Source organism: Equus przewalskii, chromosome 32 (assembly GCF_037783145.1).
Source record: "Equus przewalskii isolate Varuska chromosome 32, EquPr2, whole genome shotgun sequence".
Classification (NCBI taxonomy): Eukaryota; Metazoa; Chordata; class Mammalia; order Perissodactyla; family Equidae; genus Equus; species Equus przewalskii.
Window position 1 is genome coordinate 17,137,455 of NC_091862.1, and position 19,111 is coordinate 17,156,565.

General features: G+C 39.4%; 2 protein-coding genes across 3 annotated transcripts in view; both read left to right on the top strand.

The window, feature by feature from the left end:
- LATS1 (large tumor suppressor kinase 1) overlaps positions 1 to 11,472 on the top strand; it is a 40,460-nt gene extending 28,988 nt beyond the window's left edge. The window contains exons 6-8 of the mRNA XM_008516659.2: positions 2,313 to 2,495; positions 2,687 to 2,793; positions 7,613 to 11,472. Of these exons, the coding sequence (XP_008514881.2) occupies positions 2,313 to 2,495; positions 2,687 to 2,793; positions 7,613 to 8,122 (800 nt within the window). The 3' untranslated portion in view covers positions 8,123 to 11,472. The remainder of the gene's footprint in view (positions 1 to 2,312; positions 2,496 to 2,686; positions 2,794 to 7,612) is intronic.
- Positions 11,473 to 17,743: 6,271 nt separating this feature from the next.
- Positions 17,744 to 19,111, top strand: part of KATNA1 (katanin catalytic subunit A1) — a 32,073-nt gene continuing 30,705 nt past the window's right edge. The window contains exon 1 of one of the 2 annotated variants that reach the window (XM_008516657.2): positions 17,744 to 18,074. The gene's annotated coding sequence lies outside the window, so the exon portion shown is untranslated. The remainder of the gene's footprint in view (positions 18,075 to 19,111) is intronic. The other variant, XM_008516658.2, reaches the window with a different exon arrangement.

A 19,111-nucleotide genomic window follows, 5' to 3' on the forward strand; every position in this document is an offset into this window, starting at 1 on the left:
ATCACTTCGTCCTTCTTTCCTCCACAGAAGTAACCATTATTTCAGAACTTTGTAATCAGTTCTTTACACGTTTCTCTATACTTTTACCACATGGGTACACATCCCTAAATGATATATTATTTCATTTTGTCTACTCTTGAAACTTTATTTAAATGTAATCATTGTGTATGTATTCTGTGTTGACTTCTATGTGTTTGAGGTTCATCTATGTTATTGCATATAACATGTATTTTCACTGCTATTTAGGATTCCATTGTATATTACACAACTTATTTAACCATAAGTGCTTTATGTACATGATCCTGGTTAGTCCTTACAATGTCCTTGTGAGGCAGGATGAAGAAGCTGAGGCTTAGTTAGATGAAGAAACTTGCCCAAGGTCAGACAGAAAATTAGGGTAAGGGCTAGGCTTTGAACCCAGGTTTGTCTGATTACAGGGACCATGTTATTTCTACTACACCACACTGCCTCACCAAGATCCCTTCAAGTGCTAGTGAAAGTGTAAGTTGATCTGACATTTGTTGAATACTTTCTATGACTAGGTGCTTGACATATTCTAATTTAATGCTCACAGCAACCCTCTGAAGTATCGTTAGCCTCCTGTGCTTCTGTGATCACAGGCAGATTGACATTAAAGGGACAGATCTGAGACACCTGAACCTACTTTAATATTCAGCTTAATGTAATTTAATTTCTCCCCAGATTCACCTGATTACTTCGGGACTCTTCTTAAAAATATGATTCTTAAGCTCTGTTCTAGTCTTCTGATTGAAAATCTTCACCAGGGGGAGGAAATTTTATTTTAATAAAACAACCCAGAAGATTATTACAGTTAGGTTAATTTCTGATACATTTTTCTAGGTGATTTCATCCAGTCATGGCTTTAAATACCATCTCTGTTATCAGTAACTTGTAAATCTTTCTCTCTAGAAATGGCCTCTCCCTTTTATATGGATTTCTGATAGGCCTTTCAAACTTAACATTGCCAATAAACAACTCTTAATTTCTCCCCCTCATATTTGTTCCCCTTCCTGTCTGCCATTTTAGGAAATTGTAGCACCACCCCCACCTAGTTATCCTTGATTCTTTTTTCCCCCACATTCCCCGCCATCTAATCATAAGTTCTCCTTACTTTACCTTTAAATATATCCTGAGTTTGTTCACTTTTCTCCATCTCCATTATTACCATCATTGTCCAAGCTTAACTGGAATAGCCTCTGAACTGCTCTATTCATTCTTGTCCTCCCCGAAATCTGTTCTCCACACGTGTAGCAGTTAGTTTTCTTTTTTAAACATGAATCAGATCTTGTCATTCTCTTGCTCTAAACTCTGGTGTTTTCCACCTGTACTGAGAGGAAAAGGCAAACCATTTCTTTTGCTTACAAAACCCACGTGCACTGGCTCCCACTCCATATCCTCCCATTCTCCCCTAGGTTAAGCACACTGATGTCTCTGTCGCTGTTGTTTCTGGGTAGAATACCTTGCCCTGGTCTTCACATGGTTGAGTCCCTCTTGTTTATTACAAATGTCACCTCAATTGCTCTCCCCTAACCATCCTAGCACATTTGTCACATCACCCCATGTTGATTCTCCATGTGGGACACATCACTGTGTGGTTTTTTTTTTTTTGAGGAAGATTAGCCCTGAGCTAACTGCTGCCAATCCTCCTCTTTTTGGTGAGAAAGACTGGCCCTGAGCTAACATCCATGCCCATCTTCCTTTACTTTATATGTGGGATGCCTACCACAGCATGGCTTGATGAGCAGTGCCATGTCAGCACCCAGGATCCGAACCGGTGAACCCCGGGCCACCAAGAAGCAGAACGTGCGAACTTAACTGCTGCACCACTGGGCCGGCCCCTCACTGTTTCTTATATATGTATTTGTTGTTTTTCTCACCTACAGAGAAACTGCCTGAGAGAAGAACCCTGTCTTTCTTATTTATCGTTGTCACCTGTTGATTGAATGAAATACTGATCTAATTTGTTTGAAACTTTGTGCAGAGTAGTAATGGGGAGCAGTCTGAATAACAAACTCTAATCCTTCCTACTCATGACTTTTGTCATCATTTAACATTGAATAAATTACTGAATCTTAGGCTATTTTTTTTTAGTGTAAAATTTGTCCTGTTATTATCTCAGAGCACAGGCTCTAGTCAGTAATAAACAGAATCAAGTGACTTGCCGTACGTTATGTCTTAGCTTGTCACAAGGGGAGAGTGTTGTTAACTCTAAGCCATGATGTCAAAAGATTAAACAGACTTTAGGTTTATTCTTGTTCCTGTCACTTTTTTATTTTTTTTAAACTACACAGGTGACCATCCACGGCAAGACAGCATGGATTTCAGTAATGAATGGGGTGACCCCTCTAACTGTCGATGTGGAGACAGACTGAAGCCGCTAGAGCGGAGAGCTGCACGCCAGCACCAGCGATGTCTAGCGCATTCCTTGGTTGGGACTCCCAATTATATTGCACCTGAAGTGTTGTTACGAACAGGTAAAACATTTGTTTCATCAATAATCTCAGTAAGACCAGCTGAAATTTACATTAGAATACAGCTTATTTTGGGGGTTTTTAATAAAAGGGTTTTACAGTATAAATTGGTGACTTAATATTAATTTTGATTGTCTTACTTTGGAGCACTTTTTAAACAGTGCTTATGAATAAGTACAACTTTGTTATTTTAGGCTATACCCAGTTATGTGATTGGTGGAGTGTTGGTGTAATTCTTTTTGAAATGCTGGTGGGACAACCTCCTTTCCTGGCACAAACACCATTAGAAACACAAATGAAGGTAAGGAATAGAATCTATACCAAAAGAATTGTCACAAAATCCCTATACCATAGACCTTTTTCAGTCCTTAGAGCGTCTTAATCTGGAATTAAAGAATGAACTTGTAAGGATATAGGAACCCACTAAAATTCCATGCATGAATGCTAATCTCTGTCATCCCACGGTCATCGTACTCTCATGTCTTCCCTCCTTCATCCACTACACTCATATTTCATTCTCATAAAAGTCTCTAGTACCCTTCGAAGATTTGGTCCAGTTTACTCTTTGTCACCACTCACTTTGTTTCCTCCCATGCACATTCTAGCCCCAAACTATAAACAAGTGCTTATATCTCCACTTGAAATTACTTCTGGAACTCAAATGAGAAACTGCCCACAATTTTGACCATAAACTGTTCCATTAAAAACCCTTTAGTGGTACCTTTGTCTGTGGGTTAAAGTCCAAATTTATCCTGTGTTCCTTTGTTCATACCGTTCCCTCTGTCTGAAATGTCCTTCTTCCTTCTCCCTCATTTTCCACAACCCTCCCTCCTTTCGGAAGCCTGGTTAACTCCTGATCATTCTTAATCATTCTTTGAGGGTGACTTGAGCTATCATCTCTTCTATGATGCTCCCCCCCCAAGTTGTGACTACTTCTGTCACTGCATTTAATATATTATATTTAAAACTTCCCTTAGGATTTCTTTTAGTACAGGTCTCCTGGTAATGCATTCTCTCAGGTTTTTGTCAGATTTGTTTGTCTGAAAGTTTCTTTATTTTGCCTTTATTTTAATATATATATAATATAACATACATATAATACATGTAATATAAAATATATGTATATGTATATTTGTGTGTGTGTGCATGTGAAAAATTGAATGCTTTCTCCCTAAGATCAAGAACAGGCAGGGATGTCTATTCTCACCAGTCTTATTCAACAAAGTTCTGGAAGTCTTAGCCCGTGCAATACAGCAACAAAAAGAAATAAAAGGCATATGATTAGAAAGAAATAGAAACTTCTCCTATTCACAGATGACATAATTTTCTATATAGAAAATCCCAGGGAATCTATGAAAAAACCCATAGAACTAATAAATGAGTTTAGCAAGGTTGTAGGATATAAGGGTAACACATAAAAATCTATTGTATTTCTATATTCAAGCAATGAACAACCAGAAACTGAAATTTAAAAACAATACTATTTATAATAGCTTCCCCAAAATGAAATAGTATAAATCTAGTAGAACATGAACAAGATCTGTATGCTGAAAACTACAAACTCTGATGAAAGAAATTAAGGAAGATCTTAATATAGTCCCCAGCTTATGATGGTTTGACTTAAGACTTTTCAGCTTTACGATGGTGCAAAAGTGATACACATTGAGTAGAAAACATACTCGGAATTTTGAATTTGGATCTTTTCTGGGCTAGCCATATGTGGTACGATTCTCTCATGATGCTGGGCAGTGGCAGCCAGCCACAGCTCCCAATCAGCCACGCAGTCACGAGGGTAAACAACTGATACACTTAGTAGCCATTCTGTACCCAGTCAGCCATTCTGTTTTTCACTTTCAGTACAGTATTCAATAAATTACATGAGCTATTCAACACTTTATTATAAAATAGGCTTTGTATTAGATGATTTTGCCCAACTGTAGGCTAACGTAAGTGTTCTGAGCACATTTAAGATAGGCTAGGCATAGATTAGGTGCATTAAGTGCATTTTTGACTTAGGATCAGCTTACAGTGAGTTTATTGGGACATAACCCCATCATAAGGAAGATCTGTAAATGGAGACAAATTCTATGCTGATGGATAGGAAGACTCAACATAGTAAAGCCGTCACTTCCCTCCAAATTTAAACTCAGACCTTGCACAAAGATCAACTTAAAATGAATCATAGATCTAGAGAAAAAACCTAAAGCTTTAGAAGAAAACATAGGAGAAGATCTTTATGGCCAGGGGTTGGGTGAAGAGTTCTTAGAAATTACACCAAAATTATGGTCCATAAAAGAAAAGGTCGAGAAATTGGACTTCATCAAAATTAAAAACTTTCAGTCTGCCAAAGATACAGTCAAGACAATAAAAAGACAAGCTACAGTGTGGGAGAAAATATTTGCAGATCACATATCCAACCAGGGGCTTGTATCTAGACTATATAAAGGACTCTCAAATCTCAACATTAAGAAAAACAGCCCAAGTCAGTGACCTGATAGACATTTTCTTAAATGTCTGGATCAAAAAAGAAATGCATGTCTGTGTCTTTACATATTCCTGAGGGGGTGGAAAGAAAGGCAGGCATCTGGGCTGGTCCTTCAAGAGAATCATCAAGACCAACCAAAATGCACACCTCCAAATTCTTGGAAAGTAAGGTCTGTGTTGCCGGCTCTGGCACAAGCCAGATGCTTTAGGAGGTTGGTACCTCTTCCTATCTTCAGTCTCTTTGCTGAGGCTTTGTCTTTCATTTCATTTCAAGAGTATTCATCCTTATTTGGAGCAGTTTTATAATGGCTACTTTAAAGTCTTTGTCAAATAATTCTAACATCTGCATCATCTCAACACTAATGTCTGTTGACTTTCTTTTCCTATGTGGGTTGAAATTTTCATGTTTCTTTATATGCCAAGTAATTTTGGATTGTATCCTGGACATTTTGAATATTATGTTATGAGACTCTGGGTCTTGTTTAAATCTCATGGAGAATGTTGATATTGTTTTGGTAGGCATTAAACCTGGTTGATTCAGGCCACAAGTTCCAACCAGCCTTTTGTGGCTTGTGATTTCAGTGTCAGTTTCGTTGTCAGCGTCTTCGCATTGCTAGGCAGATCTGTCCATGGGCTGCAGGCTTTTCCTTAGTTTAATTCTCAGAGTCTTTGACATGCTCTTCAGGATTAGACCCACACAGGTGCAGTTTGGAGGTGAGCCCAGCAGTTTGTAAACAACTTTTTGGGGTCGATTTCCCAATCTCCTCCTTCTCTGCCATGTCCCTAGTCCTTTCCAGTTCTCTTGGGTTCCCCTTTTCAGTTCTTTGAACAGAAAGTCAAGCTTTATTTACCCTATTCTGCCACACACAGCTCATGACTGCCTGCATCCAGGACAAGGTGGCGAGAGTACAGAGAGAGCAAAAAAGTGACAGGATTCGGTTCGATCCATCCTTTTGAGACCACATGCCGTGATGATTTGATTTCCAATTGGAGAGGAAGGGTGCCCTCAGAGTTTTTGGTGGCCCTTGTTGCACTTCTGTTGTGGCCAGGAAATCCCTTTCCCACTCCCCAAGCTTGAACTAAGGAGGCTTTTCCTGGAGCTCAGTCTGTGCTATACCGCTTCAGGCTTTGGGCTACCTTGAGGGTGAGCCAGGGGATTCCAGAGGGAAAAAATGATAAATTCACCACCAATTCCTTGGTACTTCAAATTCTCATCTTCTTCCCCAATCTGCCTTTTCCTGTTTACTTTCCAGGGTCCTCAGGTGGCTGCTCCATGCTTCTGTCCAGGTGCTGTAACTGCGTTCAGTAGCAGAGACAGGGCGGAGTACACCTATGACACCTTCCTCAGGACTGGAACCTCTCTTTCTAGCTGCTTTCAGGATTTTTTTTCTCTTTAACCTTGGTTTTCTGCACTTTCACCATGTTTTGTGCCTATGTGTAGTTTTCTCTATAATTATCTTGATTGAGATTCGCAAAGCTTCTTGAATTGTAGGTGACGACTTTCATCGGTTTTGGAAAATTCCCTGTCGTTACCCTCGTGAAAGATTTCTTCTGCCTCCTCCTCTCCTTCTGGGACTCTAATTAGAATACATATGGTAGACATTTGATATTTTCCTACATTTCTCTTATGCTTTATTTTTTTTATTCCATGTTTTTTCTTTCTCTGCTTCAGTTTAATTTTTATTGACCCATCTTTGAATTAAATGAATCTTCTTTTGCTATACCTAGTCTTTTATTTTTTATTTTTACCTTAAACTAAAAAAATCCTGGATCCTTTAAAGTAAAGAACTTGTCCAGTTGATCATATATTTTCATTTTCCCTATCTGAAATAGATGACAGAACCAGGCATAAATAACTACTACCATATTGTGATTTTTTTCCAAAATTCAAAGAAATATTTTATTATTAGCTGAGGCATCTCCTTTTTCTAACCCAGGAGAAGACCTTAAGATGAACAGATACTAGAAGAGGGGTTTATTTTTCTTCCCTGTACGGTAGCTGATAAGCTGCTATATAAATTAGGAAGAATGGGTTCATTTATTCACTTACTTAACAAATATGTGTTGACTACATACTGCCTTTACTTCCCTTCTTTCCTACTTCTCTCCCTTCTTTCCTCCTTCCTCCCTCCCTCATTCTGGTTTATTCAAAACCAGAATGAACATTTATTGAACATCTATTAATTATATGCCAGGCAATTTGCCGAGCACTGGGAAGTAGAAAGACAAAACATGGTCTCTATTATCCTTATGGAATTTTATCCTGTAGTAGAAAGACACAGACATAGATAGGTATCACAGAGTATTAGAGATATTATGATACAAGTAAATATAGAGAACAGAGGAGGCACAGTAGAAATAGTCATTTCTGCCTAGGTAGAAGAGCGTGACAGGGGAGCTAACACTTACAGTGAGTCTTCTAATGTGAGTATAAGTTGCTGGGAGAGGAGGGGATGGGAGGAAAGGTTATTTCCCTCCAGTGGTTCATTATTAAAGGCAAGAAAGGTGGAATACCATGCAATTTATTTTAAAAAACACCAATACTCCAGTAAAACCTTTTGGTATAAAACTTGGAGAAAATCTTTGTTTTTCTCATTTATCTCTTCCATTCTAATTTTTAAATATCTTCTTTAAAGGTTATCAACTGGCAAACATCTCTTCACATTCCACCACAAGCTAAACTGAGTCCTGAAGCCTCTGATCTTATTATTAAACTTTGCCGAGGACCAGAAGACCGCTTAGGCAAGAATGGTGCTGATGAAATAAAAGCTCATCCATTTTTTAAAACAATTGATTTCTCCAGTGACCTGAGACAACAGTCTGCTTCGTACATTCCTAAAATCACACATCCAACCGATACATCAAATTTCGATCCTGTTGATCCTGATAAGTTATGGAGTGATGATAACGAGGAAGAAAATGTGAATGACACTCTCAACGGATGGTATAAAAACGGAAAGCACCCTGAACATGCTTTTTATGAGTTTACCTTTCGGAGGTTTTTTGATGACAATGGCTACCCATATAATTATCCAAAGCCTATTGAGTATGAATACATTAATTCACAAGGCTCAGAGCAACAGTCAGATGAAGATGATCAGCACACAGGCTCAGAGATTAAAAATCGGGATCTAGTTTATGTTTAACCTGCTCGGAAATAGTTGTGTTGAGGATTTGCAAAAAGGCCTGAAACACAGGGTCTTTTGAGTCTTTTTGAGAGTAAAATTATGCAAATGTGACAGAGCTATGTATGTGTGCTCTGTGTACAATATTTTATGTTCCTAAATTATGGGAAATCCTTTTAAAATGTTAATTTATTCCAGCCTTTTTAATCAGTAATTTAGAAAAAATTTGTTATAAAGAAAGTAAATTATGAACTGAATATTATAATCAGTTCTTGGTACTTAAAGTACTTAAAATAAAAAATAGTGCTTTGTTTAAAAGGAGAAGCCTGGTATCTATTTGTACATATGCTAAATAATTTTAAAAGACAAGAGTTTTTGAAATGGTTTTGAAAGACAGTTTTAGTTTTATCTTGCTTTAACCAAATATGAAATATACCCCACATTTACAGAGCTCCTTTTTCTCCCTTCATAAACTTGTTTTTGGTACAGAATAAGCTATAGAAATTAAGCCATCATAGTGGTGAGCGTTCGTCGGTTAATGATAATCTGTACAATTCACATCTTGGAACTGAGAACTACAGGGTTGAAACAGTATGTTCATCAGAAGGAAAAATAATGCAGCTTATCTTTTTTTTTCCCTCTGGAATATTTAACCTTCTAGCATTTATTTCTCAAGAATTACTGGCTTAAAAAGAAGCAAAGCACTACCATTTTTCTTTCCATCTTGATATTTTTAATGCTGCTTCCAGTTTTAAAAGGGAACAAAACTGCCATAAATCAAAATTTTTAACACTAAAAGCTAAGATCTCTCATATTTTACTTCAGAATTTTAGAAAATTTTCCACCATCCTTGCAGAGATTAAGTTTCATATGAAACTTTGATTAGAAATTATTTGTGGATACTCACTAGAAAGTACTTTTTCTACATAGTGACAGTTTTGATTATATCATCGGGAATGTTATAGGTTTTCTCTTTCAGAACAGTGCCACGTATTGTTAGTGGCAAAGGAAAATCTGGCTGTTTGGCAATATTTTACCTATGGGCAGATTAATTGGTGAAAAAATTAATTATTATTTAACTGTTAATTAAGGTGGCCATTAGTAATTAGGAAAAGTTACATAGTGGTTTTAGTGGAAAATTCAAATCCTCCTAACTTATTTAAGGTTAAATAATATGTTTTTCAGCATGCCTTTATATATAATGCTTAGATTTTAAGAAGGACTTGTGGTTTCATACCAAAATACATTTAGCTTATCTTTTAGGAAGGGGAAAAGGGCTGTATTCTGACATCAGTTAAATTTGTATTTTATTTCCTTTTCTTAAGCTCCACTGATAAGGAATTGTTCTATCAAAACTTACTATTTATGGGTAAGAGACATAAATTTACGGATTTTCAAACTTTTAGCTTTCTTCACATAAAAGCTAATGGAAATCATCTATTAAGTAAAAGTAAAGGCACAGCTGTTCTAGTTGATTAGGGAGGGCAAAGAAGATTAGCTCACATTTCCTACCTTTCTATAGGTGGCCTTCTCAGAGCTCAGCTTGTAAATTACCGTGTAACCCAGTGTGTAATGGTGGGTTTTGGGGGGTCATTGGTCCTTTTGAGAGTCTGATGAAAGCTGTGGACTCTCTTTTCAGAAAAATGCACATCAACACATTCCCATAAATTAGTCGCATGCAGTTTTAGGGATTCTGGACGTGTTGAAACCTGTCACAAATTCTTGCTTAAGGACTTCAGTCCTATAAGAACACTGACACATTAAACTAAGAATTTTGCTTTAAATTTACTGATTAGTACTCAGATTAGCATATCTTGTATAAACACCGAGAATTTATGGTGGAAAAGATCTGTACCCTGTGATAAGATATCCTTATGAATGCCTCTCTCTTGCTGGTACAGCACGAAGACATTTTAAACATACCCTTTTGAGGGCACTGAAATATATGTTTGGCTTGATACAGAAATATTTCTGAATGACTTCTAATCAGAATTGTAAGAAAATGCACTATAATGAGATGGCAGTCTTCACTTCATGGAACATTTGATTAGTCCTGTAAAATTCTATGCAAAAGAAATTAGCTGCAGAACTTTTAGCTCAGCACTCAGATTTTTAAGATAGCCCCTTACTCTTCAGGTTTTCTCAGTCAGATTTATTTAAATTTCCATTTACTTTTACTTCTGGACTATGGTGCAATACACTACAAAACCAACTTTGTTGCATTTATGTCTAGGAAAACAGGTGCTGTCTCCTCCCCGCCCTCCCCACAAAATCTCTGTTGCCCTCTTCCTCCAATGTAACACACACTACAAATTTTGTATTCTTTTACATTCCTCGGACAGTATATGAGTTTTTCGTGTTTATTTGAAGCAGTCTACAAGCCTTTAGTAGCTGAAGTTTTAATAGTTTGGATATACTTTATTAGCTGTCTTATTCCCAAACTATATCCAGTTCTCCTAGTATAGAATCTGGTGCTTCCTGACCAAAAAAGATGAGAACAGCATCAAAATCTGTATGCTCTCAATTGAAGTGGAGTGGAAACATTGGTCGTAAATGTTTTCTTTTAAAAATCATTTTCCCATTCATTAAAAAACTTGCTGTCTTTGTTATACTTACCCCCCCCCTTATGCATATCAATAGTATTTATAAAATGTGTTCTATAATTATGTAATTGTAGATACTGTTATGTATTGTCCAGTGACATCCTAAGGCGGGCCCTATTGCTGTATCTTTTCTACCTTATTTGTAATAGAAACTATAGAATGTATGACTAAGAAGTCACTTTGAGATTGACTTTTTAAAAAAGTTATTACCTTCTGCTGTTGCAAAGTGCAAAACTGTGAGTGGAAATGTTTATTCTGACTTAATAATATGTTAGAAATTAGAGAATACAGTGGGAGGATTTTTAGATATTGCTGCTGCTGTTACCTAAGGTACTTTAGAAATTTTTCTTTAATAAACAAAAATAAACAAACATCCCTTTGATATTTAAAGTGAAACATTTAGCCTGTTTGTTTTAATCTAAAAAAGTAATTTGGGTCAACATACCAATATTTGTAAAGCGCCTTAATATATCCCTTTGTGGAAGGCACTATACCACAGTTTACTTTTGTATTGTGTTGTGTATATAAGTATTTTGTATTAAAATTGAATCAATACAACACTACAGTTTTATAGAATAATGCTTTGTTAGGAAAAGGAATTACAGCTTTGCAATATAACTAAATTGTTTTGCATACTTCTGAATGTAGTAGATATGAATAATCAGCCTGTGTTTTTAATGAATCTATTTGTATTTTCCCAATCATTTTCTCTAGTGTAACATTTGCTGGGATAATAAAAAAAAAAAAGGCAAAATTCAAATCTTTCAATTATGTGTGGAAAGCTGACTTTTAAGCCACTTAAGTATGTTGATTTTTTAATTCAAAAAACTTAGTCTTTTTTTCTCAGAGAAAATTTATGACAAACAATTTGATGCTTTGGAATTAAAATATATGTAACTAATGATGATACCTAGTTAGGTTAAGGCAAACTGAACAGAGTTAGTGTAACCCAGTAAAATGTTTTCATTTTGTCCAACATAAGTCAATAAATATTTCACGTTAAAGGCTTCCTTTAGCTTAGCACAGCTTTAAACCTTTTTAATTATAAAACTCTGCACTTAGTGTCATTTGAGTCCAGTTCATAATTTTTACAATGTGAAGTTGTTGGCTAATGTGTTTTCCTTTATTCACAGTCCTTTATCTCATGAACTGCCTACCAGATAAAATATGTCTGTTGATGTTATATCTTAAATCAACTTTACAGGGATGAACAAATATTTAGTTCTTTTTCTTTTTCAGGCATTACCATCATTCTTAGGCCTCTTTTCATCGTCTCATTGGCACTCCCTTGTAAAATTATGTTTGGTCTACATGAGGCTGTTGTATAGCTGATGCAAACTGCATTATTCCTATGACTTATTTTACTACATTGTGGACCCATGTTTGGCATGCATAAAATTGTGACTATCCCCTGTTATGCCAAAGCCAAACACACAAAAAATGCACCTGCCTGTGTGTGTGAAGAGTAGACGGAGGATGTCAAATTTATATTTGAAACATAAGCAGGAATTGTCCTGAGTATCCAGTCTCCTTCGTTCCTTCGAGGTAACCTAGAGATCCTGAACATTTTGCTGGATTCAGAATCTGAGTGGGCTTTTGAGTTGTTTCCCCTGGAGAAAGGTTAAATTTGTTCTGTGGTGGAAAAAGGTGTTCTCATGAGTACTTCTCTCCCAGAGGGGCTAACTAATGACACAGCTTGTTCTTGTTCCCCAGCATCCATTCCCTCACTCTTCCTTTTACTAATAGAGCCCCCATCCCTGTCCAAGTTGTGACTGCCCTACGAGAGTCCATGTTTCTCATATTCCCTTGTAATTAGGTGTGGCCACATGATTAGGTTTTGGCCACTGGGCTACAAGCAGATGTGATATGTGCAAGTTCTACTTCATACACTTCAAGTTGATATTGCCTGCCCTCCACTTGCTCTTTCCCTCTTCCCACAGGAAAGAACATGGACAGAGCAGTGACTTTAAAATTGACCGTGAAAACTAGGAAAGCACCCTCATGATGGTGGATCAACAAAATGAATAGAGCCTGGCTACTTGAAAGACGGTGTGAAGTGGGGCCATCTGTCCAGCCCGGACTGATCGACTGCAGAATGTTAGAGAAAAGAAAAGGATATATATACACCTTTGTATATGTATATGTATATATTATCTACATAATATAAATGTAGGTAATATATACATATACATTTGTTACTGCTGCTGAATCCTATACCCTAACTGAGTGTATAATTTGTATTAGTGTATAATCAGATTTGCAAAACAATTAAGGAGGTCATTTTATACTCTGACCATCTCCCTTGCAATCAATCATGAAATCCAGTTGTTTTACCCTGTATGTTTTTCTCTAATTCATCATCTTCATCCCCATTGTTACTAATTTAGTTGAGGCCATCATCAGCTCTTGCCTGAATTACTGTAAAAACTTTCTAACTGGTTTGACTTGATTCTAGTCCTTGAAGTTTATTATCAAACCTATCACCCAAATGACCTACTTGAAAGATAACTAGATTCTGCTTTTAGTAAGACCAACTAAGCTCCTAATGGATTGACTTTATCACATATAACAACTATACACTCTGGGGACAATACAAAAATGACCACCTAAAGATATTTGAGTGGACCCAAGAGCAGGCAGATTCTGGATGGAAGTCAGCCCTTGGGAGAAAGGAATGGCACTAAGTGACTACCTCATTTTCATGATATTTTGCCTGAAAAAGGACCAAATCTCTAGCTGAATCATGAACCACACATGTGTAGGGAGGAAGCCAAGCGTCCTATCTAAGAATAAAAACTAAACTGGCATTCAAGGTGCTGCCCAACAAGGTCAAACCAAGTCAACTGCCTGCTTACCAAAACAAAACCCTCGAGAGAAAAATCAGAATACAGAGGATCTACAAGATAACATATCCAAAATCCAGGATACTTTCCAAAATTACCTGATACACAAAGAAATATAAAAATATGACCTAGTCTCAAGAGAAAACACAATCAGTGGAGGTCAACCCGAAAATCCTATTTCCAACATCTGGAATTGGCAAATATACCACAGTGGTTTATAACTGTGCAATGAGGTAAAGAAAAATATTCTCATAACAAATGTAAAGATAGGGAATCCCATCAAGAAAATAGAAGCTATAAGAAATAAGCAAAAGGAAATTTTCTTTGAATGAAGACATAAACTGGCACACTGTGAGAAAGTTTGTGAGAGGACCAATAAATTGCATTACTTAATTGCATGTATAATAAAAGAATATCTCTGGGAGGTAATTAATGAATTTGATGTCCTTGATCGTCTCTGGGGAAGAGAACTGGATTTCTAGGATGGCAAGAATAGTAAGACGACTTCTCACTATATATACCCTTTGGTATCGTTTGAATTTTGCTATGTGACTGCACTGCCTCTCCAACTATAGAGACATAAAATGGAAATAAAAAACAAAATAAGTTCAAGTGAAGGAAATGGGCTTAGACAAAGGAAGATAAACTTTTATTGAGATGAGAGGCAAAAAACCAAAGGGCAAGTGTGAAGTAGAGAGGTTTGTAAGCCGGAGGGTGAAAGTATTAGGATCAAGTTCAGCTGCATGTAAAACCCAAAACAACCACTGCTTAGACACACAATGTCTGGACTTGGCAGTCCATAGCTGGCACAAGCACCTCCACAAAGTCAACCCACACTTTGTTCACTTCTGCCATCCTCATCATATGGTTTCTATCCTAAAGGTCACCTATGGTCAGCAGCTGGCTACTTATACTCTATCCGTCTTTTCCCTGTTCTAACCTGGTCAAAATGGGATGGTGAGGGGGAAAAGGGATTTTCAGGGCCTCTTCCTTTAAAGTCCCTTCCCAAAAGTTCTACACAACACTTTCACTGGCCAGAAGTTAGCTCCATGGCCACACCTAGCTGCATGAGTCTATAAAACGTAGTCCTTACTCTAGGTGGCCCAATTTCATCAGCTAGGTTCTGCTACTAAGTAAGGAAAATGGGTTTGTAGTGGGCAGATGTCAGACTGTACCTCAGTGAGCAAGTTGAGGGAATTTCAATCCGGTAGCTTCTATTTTCTCTGAAGGAGCAGATACAGTGATTTGCTGAAAGGGTAGAAAGGGGTAGGTGGCTGGCTTGAAGAAAGTGGTGAAAGTCTGAAATAACTAATGTGCAGAGTAGGAGAGATAACTGAGGTGGGACATGCAGAAAAATGTTTCAGGTGGGCTGGAAGCCATGCAGAGGTGGTACACTAGTCTTCACAGTGGTGTGGTTTTTTCCATAGCATTCAGGAGTCTGGGAGTAGCAGGTCTGTGATGGAAGCTATTGTTTAGGAAGAATGTGTATAAGGTTAGTGAACAACATGGGGATCCGTCCCAGTTTGTTACTGCAGACATTGAGACATAATCTACAAATTCGGCAGATTCTTACGTATGGGTGCAATTTTCCAGTCTTAGACATACTCTGTGTTCCAAGAGATGGCTCAGATTTTTGAAGTACATAGATGAGGAGTGCCAGATGCAATCGGCCAGGTAGATGAGTGAAGTTAGTAAGCTGGTCCAGAAAGTCCTTTTAGATTTCCCTGATGAAATGTAAAAAGTGTCTCCAAATTCTTTTTTAAGTGATTTATTTATTTATTCTACAAATGTCTAATTAATGCCTATAATATGCCAGACGCTGCTCTAGTCAAATGGAGGAAGTATCTAACTTTGCTAAATTTACCGACTGAGGCAAGAGAGACGAAAAATCCACACTGCCAAGAGGTGGTTTTTATGTCATTCCCTTCTGCATAGTTCCAGAGGTCACCACAACTCCTGCAATAGTCTCCCAGTCTATTTTCTCTTCCCTCCAAACCTTCCTCCGCACAGCTGCCAAATAAATCTTCCTATTTGCTAGATAACTTATACCTTCACTCGAAAACTTTCAGTGGCTCCATTTTTGCCTATTGAATGAAGTTTAAACTCTTTGCTGCCACCTACCTTTCTACGTCTTTTTGCCTAACTTCCCTTCTATATGTCCTATGATCCTGCAGAGTAACTGACCATTCACCAGGAAAAAATAATCTCCGATTTTCTGAGTCCCAGTCTGGACACAATCATTTTAGAAGGGTGGTGGTTGTAGAGGCCACGCTGTAAAAGAAGACATGACTAGTGTAGTAGTCAGGATGGCACTACACAAATATTCTGTTTCTCCTTTGGGGTGCACTGCAGACTGGAACATCCCCATCCCTTTGAAGTCAGGCTTGGCCACATGACTTGCTCTGGCCAATGAAATCTAGGCAGAATTGGCATGTATCATATCAAGGCAGAAGCTGAGCAAGTTATCTCATTTTCATTTTTCCACTGCCAAGGGTCCCAGTGCCTGCTATGAACATACAGACTGAATGAGAAAAAATGCTGTTATTTGAAATCTCTCTGATGTAGGGGTTACTATGGCATAGGATAGCCTTCCCTGACTAGTACAACTACTGAAGAAATAAAGTAGTAAATGTAAGCCACTCTTTGGAGATTTGTTTTTTTTACTTTAAAAATCAACTTTATTGAGGTATAATTCATAAACAATAAAATGCGCCCATTTTCTGTGTACTGTTCAATGAGGTTTTTTGTTTTTTGGGTTTTTTATTTTGGTGAGGAAGATTGTCACCGAGCTAAGATGTATGTCAATCCTCCTCTCTATTTTGCATGTGGGACACTGCCACAGCATGGCTTGTTGAGCGGTGTGTAAGTCCACACCTGGGATCTGAACTGCAAATCCCAGGCTGCTGGGGTTCTTGGAAGTGGAGCCTGAGAACTTAACCACTATGCCACCAAGCCAACCCTTGTTTGATGAGTTTAAATAAACATATACACCTGTGTAACCACTACCCTAAATGAGATATAGAGCACTTCCATCACCTCAAAACATGTCCTTACGCCTCTCTGCAGTCTATCCTTTCCTCCCTCCCTCTACTCCTCAATCCAGCCTAGGCAAACACTGATCAGCTTTCCGTGGCTATAGATTAGTTTTGCCTGATTTAGAATTTCATATAAATGGAATCACACAACACATACTCATTTTGTGCTCTTTGAGAAAATTTTAAACTTTAAATTGGCTTTATAATTCAACTGACCTTTGCACTTAAGATTAAGGTTGATTCAGCCTAATTAGGGTAATTAATCTGTACCTCCCTGAATTGGTTTTTTATTTCAAAAATATACATTACATCACAGAATCCATTACAGTAGAGTTCACATCCACCATAGCAAAACTCTCTTCTACTTAGCTGAGAATTTTACAAGACTTTAAGCTCCATGAAACATTCAATTTTGTTGACCACTGTATGTATACCCAGTGCCCACAACAGTGTCTGGCACAGTAGGTACTCAATAAATATTTGTGGACTGAATGGATGTATTTCCCTTGAATGGCCTTTCTATAAGTCTGTGTTAAATTACTGGGATGCCTTAAATTAGAATTTTAATCCCCATGCACTAATAAAGGGAAACCTGTCTTAAGCGCCTCTATTCCACTTTAGGTGGAGGCAGAGGATGGAGTCTGAGACCGGAGGAAGCACAGGACAGTCGAGAAGCTATCTGTAAATCCTGCAACATCATAATTTTAGTTGCCGTCTGCTTGTATTAAAAGGTTGACTCCCCCTCAAAATCAAGAAGGCCTGTCCGAATGTCTTCGTTTACCCATTCCCTATTTTATTCATGTTATTTCGAGACAAGCACCTCAGCCGAATTCTGAGCATTTGGTTCTAAAACAGGATTTGTCATAAACGAATTGTTTGCCCCTTGACAGTCACCTGTAAAACACACACTCTGATTTCCTAACCTCCGAGGAGTGCAGGGAAAACCAAAAGGAAGGAACAGCGAGCAAGGGCTTAGAAAAGATACTGAGGGCCACCAAGCAGTACCAGCTCAAGTCATTACCAACTCTAATCTTGGCAGCGATCGCAAGAAGGCGGCGCGGACTGCGCAGGCGCCCCTCCGCGGCCCCGCCCCCGCCCGGCCCCGCCCCCGCCCGGCCCCGCCCCCGCCGGCCCCGCCCCCGCCCGGCCCCGCCCCCGCCCGGCCCCGCCCCCGCCCGGCCCTGCGCTCCCGGCGCGCGCGTGCACGCCGCCCCGCGTCCTCGCTCCCGGGGCGCCGCCCCGCGTGCGCCAGAGTCGCGGAGGCCACCCCCAGCACCGGAAGTGACCCTGGCGGGTTTGGCTTCAAATTCTCGGCGAGCTGAAGCAGCGCCGGGGGCTGGTGGCGGTTGGAGCCGGCAGCGCGGGGGCCGTGGGCACGGAGCGGGGTGCTGGGGGCCGAGCAGGGCCCTCCTCTCTCGCTGCCCGGGGCCCCGCTCGGCCCTTCCCCACCGCGGGCGGTGGGCGGCCTCCCCAGGAGCCTCGGCCGCCGCAGGTGAGTGCTCGCTCTCCGGGTGCTCCGGGGCCCCCAGCATGGCCGGGTCGGCGAGGGTCTGCGGGCCGGCGGCGAGAGCCCCCGGCGCATCCTTCCGGCAGCCTGCCCCGAGGGCGTAGGTCCTGGCCGCAGTCGCTGACACCTGGGGCTCAGGTGACGGTCCCCTACCTGAGGAATCCTGGCCAGCCGGGGACTTTTCGAGCGCTCCTGCCGACCCCATCCCTAGGCCTGTGTCATTAGCGTCTCCGGCAGAGAGAACATGTTATTTCTTCGCTTTCGGATGCGTCCTCTCCCCAGTCCTTCCACGCCCCCGCCCCGAAACCCTCACCCCCGAAAAACCCCGAAAGCCTTGATGTTGGGATGCAGCTTCCTTTCATACGTTTTGTTGTAATATTGTTTAGGATATTTTGTATTTAGTTTATTTGCGTTCTGGAGCTGGGCGTCCTCTGGGAGGCTTAAGGCCCTTCTTGTTCGGAGTTGGTAGCTTTTAGAAAATGTATCCGTCGAAACGTTCGTTTCATACGTATATTATATGGTGACGAAGTTAGGGAGAAGCGTGGATCCTTAAGTACCTTAGGGTGGCTAGTCTCAAGCCCTGTTTAATCGCGAATAATTTCCTCTTTCAACTGCCAAGTGCCATTTTTATATGTTACTAACTTCCAGCTGCTCAATGTTGCACCCTTCTCTCTTTGAAGCGCTCATTTGTGTCTTCCTCTTTGAAATCGGACCTTTAGTTACTGCTGAAAACATTCCTAATGTTTTAGAATGTGTGCAATAGATCTTTGCCACATAGTCACAATGATAGAACAATACAAGTGTCAAGGAAGATTCTTGTAATGTTCATACAGGCCTAAATAATATCTCAACGTGCAGCCTCTTTTCTTTTGCAAAGCAGATGATTTTTGTAATCAGTGGGTTCTCCCACAAAGAAATAGCCACAAAGTTGTTTGTCTTGTATTAATTCTAATAACTCGTGGCCTGTATCATGCCTTAAAAAGAAAGGCAGTGCCGATCAACTTTCCAGCATTCCGAGAGCG